General features: G+C 41.0%; 1 protein-coding gene across 3 annotated transcripts; it reads left to right on the top strand.

The window, feature by feature from the left end:
* The first annotated feature begins 1,472 nt into the window (after positions 1–1,472).
* dnajc10 (DnaJ (Hsp40) homolog, subfamily C, member 10) lies at positions 1,473–14,232 on the top strand. Of its 3 annotated transcripts, none has more exons than XM_023409045.2 (25): positions 1,473–1,565; positions 3,322–3,579; positions 3,742–3,904; positions 4,048–4,098; positions 4,941–5,023; positions 5,236–5,367; positions 5,851–5,944; positions 6,057–6,134; positions 6,380–6,423; positions 7,019–7,084; positions 7,330–7,395; positions 7,512–7,601; positions 7,743–7,853; positions 7,958–8,072; positions 8,285–8,412; positions 9,843–9,959; positions 10,039–10,140; positions 10,379–10,439; positions 11,766–11,860; positions 12,091–12,224; positions 12,467–12,520; positions 12,630–12,777; positions 12,974–13,096; positions 13,597–13,704; positions 13,800–14,232. In XM_023409045.2, the coding sequence occupies exons 2-25, from the start codon at positions 3,370–3,372 to the stop codon at positions 13,809–13,811; spliced, it is 2,385 nt and encodes a 794-aa protein (XP_023264813.1). In that variant the 5' UTR covers positions 1,473–1,565; positions 3,322–3,369; the 3' UTR covers positions 13,812–14,232. The 3 variants fall into 3 exon arrangements, with proteins under 3 accessions (XP_023264813.1, XP_023264814.1, XP_087030884.1); XM_023409046.2 differs by having other exon boundaries at positions 1,497–1,587; XM_087174758.1 differs by lacking the exon at positions 1,473–1,565 and adding an exon at positions 1,629–1,851.
* The last annotated feature ends 1,822 nt before the right edge of the window (positions 14,233–16,054 follow it).

The raw sequence follows: 16,054 nt of genomic DNA, 5'->3' as shown, positions 1-16,054 counted from the left end.
GTCCGCTTCCGGCGCATTTAGATAAGGTCACCGTGAAGAGGTGTTCACGGGAGTTGTGTTTTACGCGCGACTTGTAAAAAGAACTTTTGTTTTTAATTGTAAAAAATTAATTTTTTTCAAGGCATAGTTTAATCATTTTTTAGCGTTCCTTCGTGTTGACCATGAAGACAATGAGAAAAAGAAAACCAACAAGAAAAAAAAACATTGAAACAGAGGATAAAAAATGAAAAAGAAAAAAAAACTGTTTAAAATCTTCACATCTGAAGGTGTTTGAAAAAGAAACGGTTTTAAGTCTGTATGCAGACGAAACATTTCTAAAACGTGAGCATCAAATTTGTACTGGTAGTACAAATATATACTTGTACTGGTAGTACAAATTTGTGGCACTTGTACTCAGTATTTACGTTTTTGGAGCAATTTAATACTTCCTCTCCGCTACATTGTACTAATGCAGTAAATTTGTTTGATAGCTGCTATTCATATTTACCTTTCAGATGAAAAATTTTCACACCCATCCTGTCCAGCAGAAAAAAACAAATCTGAACTTTAATGATTTCGAATTTTTCCAATAAACCGACCCTTTCTGTGTTGAGAAAATTCCCTTACTTCTCAATAAACTATTTAAAAGCTCTTTGAATAGTTGGAAAATGCATTGTCACGAATCTCATGTAAAATTGACTTTTTAGAGACACTTTGGTTCTCACTGGACAGCAACACTACACACATGATGATGATTTTATTTCCTTTATCTTAGCAGTAAGTCCCATTGAAAAAAAAGTATTTTAAAAGAGAGACTTTTGAGAATATAATTAAAACCAAAAACATAATACATAATGGTAAAACACCAGCAGGGACATTTTTATGCACAATGAATGTGTTTACACTGGGTACATTACGTCAGTTTTGCTGATAATACTTGCAACTAATCCTACTTTTAATTATCTAAATGGATGTGAATGCTTCTTCTCCAGCTGATACAATATCAATTCATATTAACTTCTTGTGTTATTAAATAATTTAACAGAAATTATTAGTTGTTTAAAGATTTATTTTTTTTGGTTCGTTTTATTTCTGTTTATTCATCACACTATTTCATAATTACATATTTAACGTTGGTCGTTTTGGAATTCCACAGAAAAGGGGCGTGTTATCAGAATATTTACATCTAGGAATGTGCTTACCTGAACGCAACAAACTTTTACGCCTTTACGTCATCGAAATGCGGCTGGTGATAGACAAGTTACCGCAGACAATTTAAAAAAAATCACGGTAAATGAAACTATTCTGTTGTCGAAATAAAAGCGCAAAAAAACCGAACAAAGTCGGAGGGGAACTGACTTTTCTGACTAAAGTCTGTTTCACATGCTGTCTTTTCAACATGCAGATAATTCAAGATTTGTCTGTTTAGAAGCCCGCTGTCTTGGTTTTATGTACGGCTTTTATTGTGAAATGCTGTAAGCGGAAACGGGAATTCTGATACTTGGTATAAAACTTGACCCCGGTCTGAGCCGGACGCTGATGCGGATCTTCAGCCTCAGACTTTCAGAAGTTGAGACGCCTTTAAGGTAACGGACCAGCTGTTTTCAGGTCAGATTGAAATTTCGGTGAACGTTAGATGTATTTTTGGCTTTAGCTTCTCCGACACTCAGCAGAGAGCTTGGTGTCGCGGTCAAGCTAACTAGCTAATTAGCCAGCAAGTTGTGATAATTCCTGCTGACCGGCGACACACAGCTAGCTACTAGCTTACCCCAGTTTAGCTCGTTTCAGCTTTTCTTCTGGGACAAGACACACATAAATTAACATTTGGCTCTGTGGACACAGATAACCAGCTGTGATCACTTGGACTTTTGTGTAAGAGTGTTTTTTTTATATTCGTTAAACACCGTGTCTTGTGTTGATTATATAAATATAATAAGTACAGTATTTAGAGTATTTTACTGCTGGTTACCTGCAGTATATTCTTACTAAATGTACTCATTTACCCAGGCCAGTGAATGTTCTTTCTGCATGTTTTATTTCAATTAAATGTATAAGTGCTAAAATGTCTATTAATTGCTCTGTGTTTTTAAATGAGACTGTGGCTACAGATAAAACTTATTATTTTTCTATTAATAATTTAGTCTATGAAACATCAAAATTGTAAAAAAAAAAAAAAATAAAAATAAATAATAATAATTTAAAAAAAAAAAAAATATATATATATATATATATATATATATATATATTAGAAATTATGTTTTGCTGACCGAAAGTCTAAGTAACCAAAAATATTTAGTGACAGAGAAAAGAACCAGAATCAGAGAACTGGAAGTATTTCACAAAAAAAAAACCCAATTAATCGTTTATCAAAATAATTTCATATTATTTTTCTGTAGATTAACTAATTGATTATTCGGCTAATGTTTCAGCTTTATATGAGAGGTTGTTAAGAAGTTCCAATCTGTGTTTCACCTGTTTTACTACTTTGGAGAAAAAGGGCCTTTTATTTTGAAAGTGGTTTAGTAGTTGTTACTAATTTATATAGGTGGCTATGTTGGTGGAGATACAACTTGGCAAACATGCAGAGCTGCAACAATTGCAACTCTCATGATAATCAACTACTCGTTAAATCCTTTTTCAAGCCAAAATACTGAACAACATTCAGTTCCAGCTTCTCATGTGTTTGGATTTTCTGCTTCTGTTTGATAGTAAAGTGAATATCTTTGAGTTTTTGAGGATTGATCTGACAGAATAAGTAATTTGATGACATCATCTTAACTCCTAGGAATTTGTGTTCACTACCATGTGACTTTTCATAAACCAAATTCTATCCAATTAATCGAGATAATAATTGGCAGATAAATTTGTGTTAGTTGCAACCCTTCAAATATTGAATACAAACATTTGTATTTGTAAAATGGTTTGATTTGGTGATGGTAACTGGTCACTACTTTTCATATTATGTACACTGTTAATTGGTTTTAGCTCAATATTTTAAGGTGCAGGCAACAACAATCCAGAACAAACACCTGGGTGTCCAGTTGTCAGGATCCTGCTCTTGCTGTCGGCTGGTTGTCGCAGCCCAAGGGGATGTAAAGTGGGAATGTTGGGACCCAATTGGCAGTAAATCCTCCTGAAGACGCTCCCATGCCCTGAGCCACATCAAGGGTCGTAACATGTCCTGCTGCCTGTCCTCTGATGGGTCCTTTGTTGCTTATGTTTGATGGTGGAGGATGTTAATGGCTGCATGGTTGGGTGAACTTCACCACACAGTGTGACTGTTAATCAGTAAACCTGGTAGAACAAAAACTAACTACTCTTGTTTGTGCCTGTGTGTTCCAGCTCTTCCGGTTGTAGCTGGTTACTGTGGTTGTACTGGGAGGACTGGTAATGGGGTGCAGGGTTGTCTTCGGGGTTCAGCGGCCTCTTCCCGTCCGGCTTACGCTGCTGTCGCTGGTCCTGGTCACGCTGCTGGTGGCGGTTTGGACGGAGGGCCAAGACTACTACACTCTTCTGGGAGTCAACAGGGAGGCCACGACTAGAGAGATCCGACAGGCCTTCAAGAAGCTGGCGCTCACCATGCACCCCGACAAAAACCCTGTGAGTTAATCTGAGAAACAATAAGTCTTGTCCAAACCACTGACTTCCCCCGAAACACCTACATATAAACCCAGATTAAACCTGGAACTACTCAAAAAACCCAGATAAAACTCCCGTCAGTCCACACATAACCCTAACCCTGATTAAAATGTTGTGCTGCAGGGCGACCCCTCGGCCCACGAGAAGTTCCTGCAGGTGAATCGAGCCTACGAGGTTCTGAAGGACGAAGACCTCAGGAAGAAATATGATAAATATGGAGAGAAGGGATTGGACGAGCAGCAGGGAGGACGCTACGAGAGCTGGAACTTCTACCGCTATGACTTTGGTACGTCTCTACAGAAAGGATACACGCACTCACCTGTCATGAGTAACCATGGCGATGATATGAGGGCAACACCTTTGTTTGTTTGTGACATTAAAATATTTTCTACTGAAAGGAAGTCTTCAGTTAAATCTGTCTCTGTTCAGGAATCTATGACGATGATTTGGAGATCATCACGTTGGACAGCGGAGATTTTGGTAAGTGACTATTTACCTTTTTTATTTAAACCTCCTCAATGTTTTTTTGTTCAAGTATAGAAGCATCTCACAACGTGCAACACACACACACACACACACACACACACACACACACACACACACACACACACACACACACACACACACACACGTCCCATCAGGTGTACGTTTGATTTTCCACACCTTAAAGGCATGGATTTCAGAATTGATGAATAACACCACCCTAATCTGTAACTGACAATATTTGAACTTAATCAATACCAATTATAACAAAAACATCCCTCCACAAGAATGGAAAAACAATAGAAGAACAAACCATGATGAACAAACCATCTCAACTCCTGTCAGATAATTTGATGTTATTGAAGTCATTTATAAAATGTTGCAAGATTTTGTAAAAATTGAAAAATAGAATTAATGAGAATCAAATTAATTTCTGCTAGTTCCAAATGTTTCTCTCGTTAGGTTCACATGTGTGGGTGAGATGGGGAGATCAGTCTTCATGCCAACAGGCTGACAAATGATTCAAGAGTGGCTATTACCAAAGCAGCTTTAAGTTACCATGGTAACACAGTTGCTGAGTTAAACAGATCTTTATTGTCGATTTTATTAAAGTTAAAAATATTTAATTATTTTTATTATTTTATTTTATGTTATTTCTCTCTTTCATTATCTCTGATGTTTCACCTCTGTGTCTCTGTATTTTGGAAAATTCTATAAATAAATTGTTAAAATGAACATGTATGTACAGCTGTATGTAAAAGTTACAAGTACCATCCTAACTTTACTGTGTGTGTGTGTGTGTGTGTGTGTGTGTGTGTGTGTGTGTGTGTGTGTTTCAGAAGCAGCAGTGAACTCTGGAGAAATCTGGTTCATTAACTTCTATTTCCCACGATGCTCGCACTGTCACCAACTGGCTCCAGCGGTAATATAACACTAAAAGACAAAATAAACCCACACACAGGTGTATTAAACACCACTGAACACACACCTGAGACGCAGGTGTTTGCTTCTCACTGACCCTTTTTCCTTATCAGCCTTGTTTTATATTTTATAATGTGTGTTTTTAGAAGAAATAATCATTGGTTGATTATTAATGAGTGGAAATGAAACGACGTCCGTGTGTGTGTCTCTCAGTGGAGGGAGTTTGCCAAGGAGATGGACGGCGTGATCCGGATCGGAGCGGTGAACTGTGGAGACAACAACCATCTCTGCAGGAGGAAAGGCATCAACAGCTACCCCAGTCTGTTCATATACAGAGCAGGACAGGTCTGTTTACTGACTGTTTCTCTCGCTGATCAGCTGATGAACTGATGACACTAAAGTAAACACCTTTTCCTCTGATCATACCTAAAATCATACTGATCAATAATTTTTTGTTATTTTACTCAAAGGCAAATGATATTTATAAAAGATATTTATCGACCATTGTGTTAAAGAAAATGTAGAACACTTTAAAACAATCTGCACATGTTTGAATGGAAACATTAAAACCACAAAACAAACAGTTGAAGGAGAATTTCAGTTTTAATTTGTAAACCGATTAAATTTTTCTTGAACATTGACAATAACAGGTGAAAACATCAAAAGACAGAGTTCATCATGTTTTTGGATTTCACCGACGTGTTTGGTCTCTTTCTTTTCTTGTTCTTGCCTGTTGTTGACTTTACACATCATCTTGCTAGCTTGTCTGTTAGCTTAGCATTGGAGCGACCTTGTTCAGTTATCATCAACACTTTGTCTTTTCTATAGAAACCAGAGAAGTTTAACTGGGAGCGCTCCAAAGACAACCTGGTCCGCTTCTCCATGCAGTTCATCACGACGACTGTGACTCAGCTGTGGCAGGGTAATCTCCTCTGAGCATCCATATGAGACCTGGTTCCAGAGCTGTGAATCTGAACCCAAGCTAGCATCTCTGATATGTTTGTGTTTTTGTTGTTTTTTTGTTGTTTTTGCAGGAAACGTGTTCAGCGAGATAGAGAGTGCGTTCTCGTCGGGCCTCGGCTGGCTGATCACCTTCTGCTCTGACACCGGAGGTAACACACCTTCACGTATGAGGTTGTTTTTTTTCACGCCTGCAGGTGTTGTCATGCGTCTGATTGACAGCTGAAACACGCTGTCACATGCGTTTCCTCTGCACGCCACACAGGTGTGTGTGATGTGGGACAAACCCATTAAACATGTATCACCTCATCACATCTGTGTCGGCGTGGTTCATGTTTGTGAGACGTCATGTTCCGCTAATCTGTCGTTTCCATCGATCTGTGTGTCTCTCTCTCAGATTGCCTGGAGCCCAGAACAAGACAGAAGCTGGCAGGAATGTTGGTGAGAACACTAATAATATAATCAGGGTGTTTCCCACACCTCTTAAGTTATGTAAGAAAACGTTCTAATGAGTTTCAGCTCATTGTTTATTCGTCCAGACACGACTTTACTGTTGTGGTTCACTCTCACTGATCTCAGAGGAGCAGATGTTTTCAGAGAAACATCTGTAAATAGTGTCTGCCCTCTACCTGCTGAGCAGCAGGGGAACATATCGGAGCATTTAGTTTTAGCTTCACTCCTCTGGCTCCCAGTATCTTTTAGGAAAAATTTTAAAGTCCTTTTAAGCTCTTAGATCCTCTACTCCAGGCTTTTAAATACACACAGTTTTACACACAAGAAAACAGCAGCTGAAAACCAATTTATTTAACTTGGTATTTAAATTAATTCCCTCATATTTTACTATTTTTACTGGTTTCTGTTTTTATTTTCATTTACATGTTATATCATCTACTTTCTTTCTATTGTCTAATTTTTTGTCCCTCTATTCTCCATTTTTTTTATTGCACTATTTCATTTTTTTTTTTAATTGTAAAACACTTTGACTGAATAAATTGAACTGGTCCCACTGGTTGAATATGTATTTGTCTGTTTGCAGGACAGTCTGGTTAAAGTGGGATGGATGGACTGCACCGCACAGGAGCAGCTCTGTGACAGTTTCCAGGTGAGTCTGAGAACTGTGATATGGAAGATAAATCATCAGGGTTCATCTCATCTTCAAAGCAGTGGAGGTAGATATTTGTTCCTGAACGCACCGCGACGTCAGCTGCTCTGTACTGGTTTAAGATTCATTTTCAGGAAACAAAATAAAAGAAACCCAACAGAGAAAGTAGATTTTAAAGCAGTGGTAGTTTTAGTAGTAATGGTTTATTGTTAGTATTTGTGTTTAATCCATCTGCCGTGTGTCAGGTGACCAGTGGAGCCACGGCTTTGTTCCCACCTGGAAGTTCTCTGGATAAAGAAGGCAGCGTCCTGGTGAGAGACTGAACACATGACTGTGTGTAGTAATACTGTGTGTAGTAATACTGTGTGTAGTAATACTGTGTGTAGCACTGCAGTACTGACTGAAGCTGTGTGTGTGTGTGTTTCAGTGGCTGAACACTCTGGACAGTAAAGAGATTTACACTCAGGTCATCAACCATCTGCCTGATCTGGAGCTGCTGACCACTGACAGCTTCCAGGTACACACACACACACACACCCACACACACACACACACACACACACACACACACACACACTACAAATACTCTACAGCTTTAACATTACAGTACATGTTAATATGTGACAGCCTTTGATGATGTGTGACTTGTTGTCTCCAGAGGAAGCTGTCACGTCATCGCTGGTTGGTCAGTTTCACGTTTGGAGACAGAAGCTCCGCCTCCAACGAGTACAAGAAGCTACAGGCTTTTCTCAGGAACGACCACATACAGGTGCCTGTCTGTCTGTCCGTCTGCCTGTCCGTCTGCCTGTCCGTCTGCCTGTCCGTCTGACTGCCTGTCTGTCTGCCTGTCTCTCTGTCTGTTTGCCTCCTCAGGTCGGCAGAGTCGACTGTTCAGCCGACTCAGAGTTGTGTCAGTCTCTCTACATCCAAAAACCCTGCGTGGCGGTCTTCAAGGGACTGGGGATCCACGACTTTGAGATCCACCACGGTCAGTACTACACACTGTACTACACTCTGTACTACACACTGTACTACACTCTGTACTACACTCTGTATTACACACTGTATTACACACTGTACTACACTCTGTACTACACACTGCTTCATTTTCTGTTGCTTCCCGTATCGATTAATTGGCTGATTGATTCCTCGTTCACCTGTCAGTCTCTTCACCCTCTCTCTCTCCGTATCCCTCCGCAGGTAAAGATGTGTTGTACAACATCGTGGGTTTTGCGAGGGACAGCGTTCGCGCTCACGTGACGACTCTGAGGCCCGACAACTTCCCCGCAGACAGGAAGGAGCCCTGGCTCGTCGACTTCTTCGCTCCGGTTTGTAACAAACTACTTTCTCATGCTCTGTCTTCAGTAGATAAACACAGGAGCAGAAAATGTCTCATGCAGCACATCCTCCTCATCATGAGTAAACAGGTGGAGCCGCACCACGTCATCACTGATAAGCTTCACTGAACCTCAGGTGATTTTATATTTCACACCGAGTCTGACGACCTGTTTACCTTCAGGGCAGGAGATGGAGCTACACCCGTAACACAAACAGTGAGTGATAGGGAAGCAGAAACCAACCGCTTCATTTTGCGGCGGCAAAGTGTCAGAGCTGTGTGTGTCATATATTCCTCATTGTTAAACGCAGTCGTGGGCTTCAGGCGCTGAAGGAATTTGTCCGAGTGAACTGGAGGTTTTCAGTCAAGTTTCATCCAGACGAAGCAAAAACTTTAACTGAATATCCAGAAATTCAGCCAAAGAAAATGTAAATACATGTTTTTTGAATATTAGAAGTTGAGCATATCAAGATAAACAGCTGGTGGAGCTGATTGTCCAGAAGAAGATGAGGCGATTAAAAGATCGAGTCAAAGCTCAAACGATGGAAATCTGACATTTCTGTTTGTTTCCTGTGAAGAAGGTTCCAGCCTCCTCATCATCATCACTCCACGCACATCTGATGTTTTCCTCTGCAGTGGAAGAGACGAGTGGTTGTTTTCATTTATATTCTGTTTGAAAGACTCGTTCTGCACGTGCACAGTAGACCATCGTCTACGTCTTCCACACGATGCATCAAAACAAAAATGGCGCCATCCATGCAGGAAGTACATTTGATTGTCTTTGTATTCTTTTAACGATGAACTCAGCGTCCATGTTTGTTTTCCAGCTCATCACAGTTGGTTTTCTCGCACGGACATAACTGATACTGATATCTGCACCAGAGCCTCGTGTACACCCTCCCATTTTAAATATACGTCACGTGGACTCACGCACTCGCAGATGTAGAAACATGCCTCCTTCCTTTGCACTTTGTTTTTATTAATAAACCAACTTTTTCACCAAAGTGGAAAAACTTATTTGATATTTCAGTTTTTTTCTTTCAAATGTTTTTGGTCTTTTCTACAGTTTTTGTACAAATTGAAAATACACATAAAAACAGGTGGATGGAAACACACTTACTGTCCTCGGGCCTTACTTTCATTATTTCATTCTTTCAAAATGCAGAAGTTCAACTTTATGCAAAAGCCCTGTGATGAGAACAGCTGTTTTTACCCCGTCTGGAAATAGATTCATCGCTGATTTCTACAGTTTTAATTTTTAGATTTTAAAAAGCCACGGGGACTTTAGGAAACAAACTCCTCTGTCAGAGCTGAAAATCAAGGAGCTTGATACTAAACGTGTCCACAAGCTTCAGGTTCGTGTTAAAGAACTTTAATTAATAAATGAATATTGATTTGATAAATGTTTGTGTGTGTGTGCAGTGGTGTCCTCCGTGCAGAGCGTTACTGCCTGAACTGAGAAAAGCTTCCATTCAGTTGGCTGGACAGATGAAGTTTGGCACTCTGGACTGTACCATCCACCACAACCTCTGCTCCATGGTAAGCGCAGACATCCCCGGACCGTACCATTTCATTATGAGGTGGAGACGGGTGGATAACTCCTTCTTCTGTGTCTCAGTATAACATCCAGGCGTACCCCACCACGGTGATCTTCAACGGCTCCTCTGTCCATGAATACGAAGGACAACATTCAGCGGACGGCATCCTGGAGTTCATCCAGGTACCACGTCACACCAAGTACATCCTGATATACATGATACACACTGTTGCGAGAAAATGAAAGTGATCAGGTAACAAAGAGTGGTTTCTATCAAAGATGGTTGTGATCATCGTCCAGTGAAGACGGTTTCTGGCTGAAAGTCGTCATTCCTGCTGAAAATACAGATTGAGATTAAAAAAAAAAAAAAGAAGAAGAAAAGTTATGGAGGTTCACAAAGAGCTTCTGTCTGTTTCTGCAGGATCTGGTCAGTCCGTCTGTGCTGGTCCTGGATCCGTCCAGCTTCGCCGAGAGAGTTAAAGGTAAAACCAGGAAGTCCCGGTGCTAACTGGACACCAACACACTTAAACTTATTGAGATAAATGTATAAATACATCAGTTTGCACAAAGCTGTGTAGCTCTTGACCAATCAGCTCTGTTATCACTCCGTATGTATTTAAGAGAAACTCAACAGTTAAAGGATATTTTATATAGTTATGACCAGAATAAGTTCTAATATCTTTAAAGCTCGACTTCAGTCGGTAAAACATCTTCCCCTTATTGTTTCTTATTTTCACACCCTGTTGAAAACACAGCTGTAAATTCAGAAACAGGAAGGAAGAGACGATGTTCAGAGTTTAAATTAGAGCAGTGTTTCCTCTACATTCATTTAGCGGTGGCCGCCACGCCTTCAAATTTCATTTCTTTTTCTTTTTTTTTTAAATTTTTTTATTGTCGCAAATGCACCACCGCCACATCTCCACAGCAGAGCCTGTGTGATGATGAGTGCAACAGCGGGGGAGGGGAGGAGAGAGGGAGGGAGTGGGGTGGTTGTTGGATCCTATTGGAGTTAATTACTCACGAGAGCGCGGCCTTGAAAGTGACGTCACGTCAGGCACCAGGTGAGTCAGAGAAGTGAAGTCGTGAGGAATAAGGCAGCGAATTACCGGAGAAAAGGTAGATTTATTATCCAACTCAGTGACGCTAACTTGGGTAAACTAATTGATAGCATTAAGCTAATATCTACACGTCATTATGTTTTAACTGCTGACTGCATTTTCAGATGAGCTTGTTCAGATACTTCTCTAAGAAGAGAAAGACAACAGATGAAGAAGACGCTGGTCAGGTAGCATCATAAGCCTTTTACTGACTCGTAAATGATGATGGTTAGGTAAAAAATAGTATTTTAATGTTCACACTTGTAATCAGATGTGATGTGAGTGTAAACTATAATAACGCTGTTAGCGTTACGTTACTCACACTTTTAATGTAATCTTATTAGACAAGTAACATTAGACAGGGAGGAGTTGTTAAACAAAGTGTAGGAGAGCAGAGCAGCGGGAGAGCTGGGTGAAGGTGCAGGAGAGAGAGATGAGCCTGGGTGCAAACTTTGCCACTGACTCTACCCCCCCCCCCCCCCCCCCCCCGGATAGCATGCCCCCCCACTGCTGAAAAAATCCTAGAGGAAACACTGTAGAGCTGCTTCATTCAACAGATGAGGTCCCAGTTAATGAGTTAAAATCTCCTCTACTCTCCTTTCCTTGTCTCCTCCTCTACTCTCCTTTCCTTGTCTCCTCCTTTACTCTCCTTTCCTTGTCTCCTCCTCTACTCTCCTTTCCTTGTCTCCTCCTCTCCTCTCCTGGTTGCAGGTCGAGCTGAAGGGCAGATCTGGGCGGTGGATTTCTACGCTCCGTGGTGTGGTCCCTGTCAGGCTCTGATGCCTGAGTGGAGACGCATGGCCAGGGTACAACAACACATTATATACACACACACACATTGTTAAAAACTGTATGTAACCTAAACCAGATAGCACCCAGTTACCAAAGGTGTGGCACGCAGAGAGGAGCTAACACAGGAGGTCAGGGGGGAGGGAGAGGAAACAGTCAGGAGCAGACAGGTGGTGATCAATAGAGTGTGTGTCCAGTCTAATCCTTGTGTGTGTGTGTGTGTGTGTGTGTGTCTCTCTCCATCTAGATGCTGTTGGGTCAGATCCTGGTCGGTTCAGTCGACTGTCAGAGGTTTCAGTCGTTCTGTCAGACTCAAGGTGTGAGGGCGTATCCCGAAGTCCGGCTGTATCCTGGCAACGCCCGGCAGCCAGATCGCTTCACGTATGTACCACACAGAAGTCGGTTTACATACAACACACATGGTGACGTGTTGGGAAACTCGTCTCAGACACGGTCACTGATGAACTGAGGAGTTCCTCAGGGGTCAGTGTTGGGTCCTCGTCTGTTCCCGCCATAAACAGATCCGTCTGAATGAGAGTGTCGACATTATTGGTGAAGGTTGCTGTCCTGTTCAGTTTGATTATTGATCCTGTTCTTTTTTATTGATCCGTGTGTCTCTGCAGGAGTTATAATGGTTGGCACAGAGACGCTCATTCACTGAGAACATGGGCACTGAGGTGAGACACTCTTTCTTTCTTTCTGTCTGTCTGTCTGTCTTGTCTGTCTTTCCTCCCTCCCTCCCTTGTTCTTTAGGTGTCTTGTTGTGTTGACATGTTGTGTGTGCAGTTCTTTACCCAGGGTGTCGGTGGACCTGACTCCAGACTCCTTCAGGTCTCTGGTTCTGTCGGGTCAGGATCACTGGGTTCTGGATTTTTACGCCCCCTGGTGTGGACCCTGTCAACACTTCGCCCCAGAGTTTGAGGTCCTGGCTCGGGTGAGAGACCTTCTTCTTTTTTCTAAATAAACCTTTTGGTCCAGTATCGTTTATTCTGTGGTTCCTGTCAGTCAAAGTCAGACTCTTCCAGCTGGAACTCGCCGTGACATGAAACATAAACTGACATGTTGTCAAAAGAGAAATTCTCTTTGTGGTTCAGACTCTTTATGAGGATGTTCTTCGGTTTGATTGACAGATTCTTAAAGGGGAGGTCCGGGCAGGGAAGGTGGACTGTCAGGCTCATTATCAGACCTGTCAATCAGCCGGAATCACCGCCTACCCAACCGTCAGATTTTACCCATACAGGGGATCAAGGAGGGTGAGCACACACACACACACACACACACACACACACACACACACACACACACACACACACACACACACACACACTTTCATTTGTTACTTTGGCATGACATGAACATGAGATGAACCAGTATCAAACACAGATTCAAACTCTTAACAAGATCAACTTGAATCTTAAACATTTTTATTACATTTGATGTGAGTTTATGGACATTTATTCATGATGGACAAAAGAAATAATTTAATTCTCAGGAAGTGTGAGTCACACTGAATCCAAAAATGTGCGTTTCATGTCTGTTTTTTTACATTTGACTGAGTTATGACTCAGTTTCATTGCATCAGTGGGCTGTGCTAACCTCCGACAAATACGCTGCATGCTTCACAATAAAAGCCCCCCTTGTTTTCGCCTGTTGAATACTTTTAATGTGAAATGACAAAAGACACGTTTAATCAACAACATACATGACAAAGCGTCACCACAGGTGATGAGGTTTGGTGTGTGTGTGTTGACAGCATGAACACAGCGGGGAGCACATCAACAGCCGGGATGCTAACGTGATTGCTGACACCATCAGACAGCGACTACAACAGCTGTTGCCACGGTTACACAGCACACCAAAGGTAAATATCTGTTTACATTCAAATTTAAACTCGAGCTACCTGATGAACATGAGTCTGACCTCTCTCTCTCTCTCTCTCTCTCTGTCTCTCTGCAGGACGAGCTCTAATGAAAACAAGACCAGCGATCTCATTGGTCAGGGAGGAACAGAAGTGGATTTGACTGGACCGGCTTGGTGATTGGTCGTTAAACACACCTGGATGAGACCACAGCTGTAACACAGACAAGCAGAAAGACACTGACTGTTACCTGCTGTGTTGAATGTACTGAACACTTCTGCCTTGTTTTTATTTTGTTTTTATTTCGTCTCCATCGTTCGTATTTACTCTATGAAGTAAAACTGTGGGACACTGTATACTGGACATGTTACTGACACACACACACACACACACACAGACACACACACACACAGAGCCAGATGTTGACATAGTGTTGTATTTTATTGTTCATGTAGAAACTGTTGGACTTTCAGAATAAAATGGTGTTTCTGTTAAAAACATTTCAACAGTCACATCAGTTTTTCAACCTGAGCTGCAGTTTTTTTTTCCACCTTTTGTCATAAATTCTAGCGGATCGCATTGAGTATGAAGAATGAGTCAACTGCTATTTTTATATCTGATTAATTGTTTATGCAAACACTCTGGTTCCAGCTGGTTTAATATCGTAAATATTGGTTTTATATGGTATTGCTACTTCAACGATGTGCATTCAGAGTTTGACACTTGAAGGTTCTTCTGACGTGGAAAGAGGAGAGCCTGGATGTACGAGATGATTGTGGTTTGTGTGAGAGTCGATTTCACAGGAGAGGGAGTGGATGTAATTTCAACAATGTGACGGTAGGTTATTGAACTCTTATTGATGTTGAAAAGACAAATCAGCCAAATTATTTTTCAGAGTACTTAATATACAGTTCTGTGCAAAAGATCTAGGTACTGAAATTTGAGTGACATTGCTTCTAAAATAAAGCCGTTAATCATCACTATAGCACCGGTTCTCCTCGGTACACCTGTTCAGTTCTTCAGGTTCTTGGCAGGGAGCTTGTTCCAGCGTCTCTTCATGTGATCTCAGACTGACTCCATGATGATCAGGACTCTGTGGGGGCCAGACCGTCTGCTGTAGGACTCCTGGTTCTTCTGGTCTCTGAAGATGGTTCTTTGTGTTTGGACTAGTCCTGCTGCAGAATGAGTCTGAGTCTCGGACCAATCAGACGCCTCCTGATGGTGATTATGATGATGATGATGATGACAAATCTAAACATCTTTGTACTGGACAGTAAGTCTTAAAACATGAATGGATTCATAAACCAGAATGAATTTATGAAGTAAAATGTCCATGCAGTGCATTCTGGGAACCTCTGTGACACTACACATGGTAAAAATGCTGCTTTGCGTGGTACTGTTCAAGATGGATGAAGTTTTTATGTGTCGTCACATCATATGTACCGTTTCTGTCAAACTGAATTGTATGGTAATTGAATGGTTTGTATGTTTGTGTCCCCAGTTTAACCAGCAGGTGTCACTGTCGCTCCTCTGTTCACCTGCTCCTCTGGGAGAGAGTTCAACAGGAAACAGGAAGAACCTGAGCAATCTCAGCTCCAGCACTGATGAACAGTCAGAGTAGGAAGGTGCAGTGTGAGTTTCAAGACACTTCAATGTGCATCACACTGTTGTTATGGACAGAGGACAAGCTGTCTACTGTTGTATGAAGCAGCAGCTGCTCAGCTTGTAACGTTGTACACAAAAGTTTGAAAGAGTTCAAAGCAGAAACAGACCTAACGTAAAGCTGCACTGAGTTTTTAAATTTCATTTTCTTTTCATGTTCTGGCACATGTCGTACCACACACCTCATGTCAGGTTGAGCATCTGCAGAGGAGGAGAATGTCGAGGAGACCCGGGAGTTCACCAGCATCCTTTCTGACTTGGTGAGTTTACAGTTTATTCAACTCTACTTTGTCTGGGCAACATTGATCATCTGATCAGTCGTTTTAATGTCTAGGAACTCTTACTCTCTCGGATTCTTCACAATGATTTCATCACAATGTGTCAATCAATTAAATATTAACACGTTTAATATTGTAAACTTGCAGTATTTGTGTCAACATTTAATCTTTAAGCATGTAAAGTAATTTTAAAACCTGTAGATGCACAATCTAAATACAGTATTTAATGATTCAGATTCAGATCAATTTTCTTACATTTCTCATAAAATATAATAAACTGAAGAAATGCAAATTAAACAGTTAAGTCTCTGTATGTAGTCTTTCAACTAAAGTGGGGTTTGAAACTTAATTACAAATAACATACACACCACTATTGACTTTATAACACTTTTATTTAATATATTCAGATGTAA

Source organism: Seriola lalandi, unplaced genomic scaffold (genome assembly GCF_002814215.2).
Source record: "Seriola lalandi dorsalis isolate HSWRI2012SDOR001 ecotype SW California unplaced genomic scaffold, Sedor1 jcf7180002054382, whole genome shotgun sequence".
Lineage (NCBI taxonomy): Eukaryota > Metazoa > Chordata > Actinopteri > Carangiformes > Carangidae > Seriola > Seriola lalandi.
The sequence above is the reverse complement of the archived record's forward strand: the minus strand, read 5'-3'. Positions and strand labels throughout refer to the sequence as shown.

Bases quoted from the DNA above. Each gene is read 5' to 3' on its own strand.
- dnajc10 (XM_023409045.2), top strand. From the start codon at position 3,370: ATGGGGTGCAGGGTTGTCTTCGGGGTTCAGCGGCCTCTTCCCGTCCGG. The intron at 7,085-7,329 runs GTGAGTCTGAGA...GCCGTGTGTCAG, and splicing joins AGCTCTGTGACAGTTTCCAG to GTGACCAGTGGAGCCACGGC. The intron at 13,097-13,596 runs GTGAGCACACAC...GTGTGTTGACAG, and splicing joins CATACAGGGGATCAAGGAGG to CATGAACACAGCGGGGAGCA.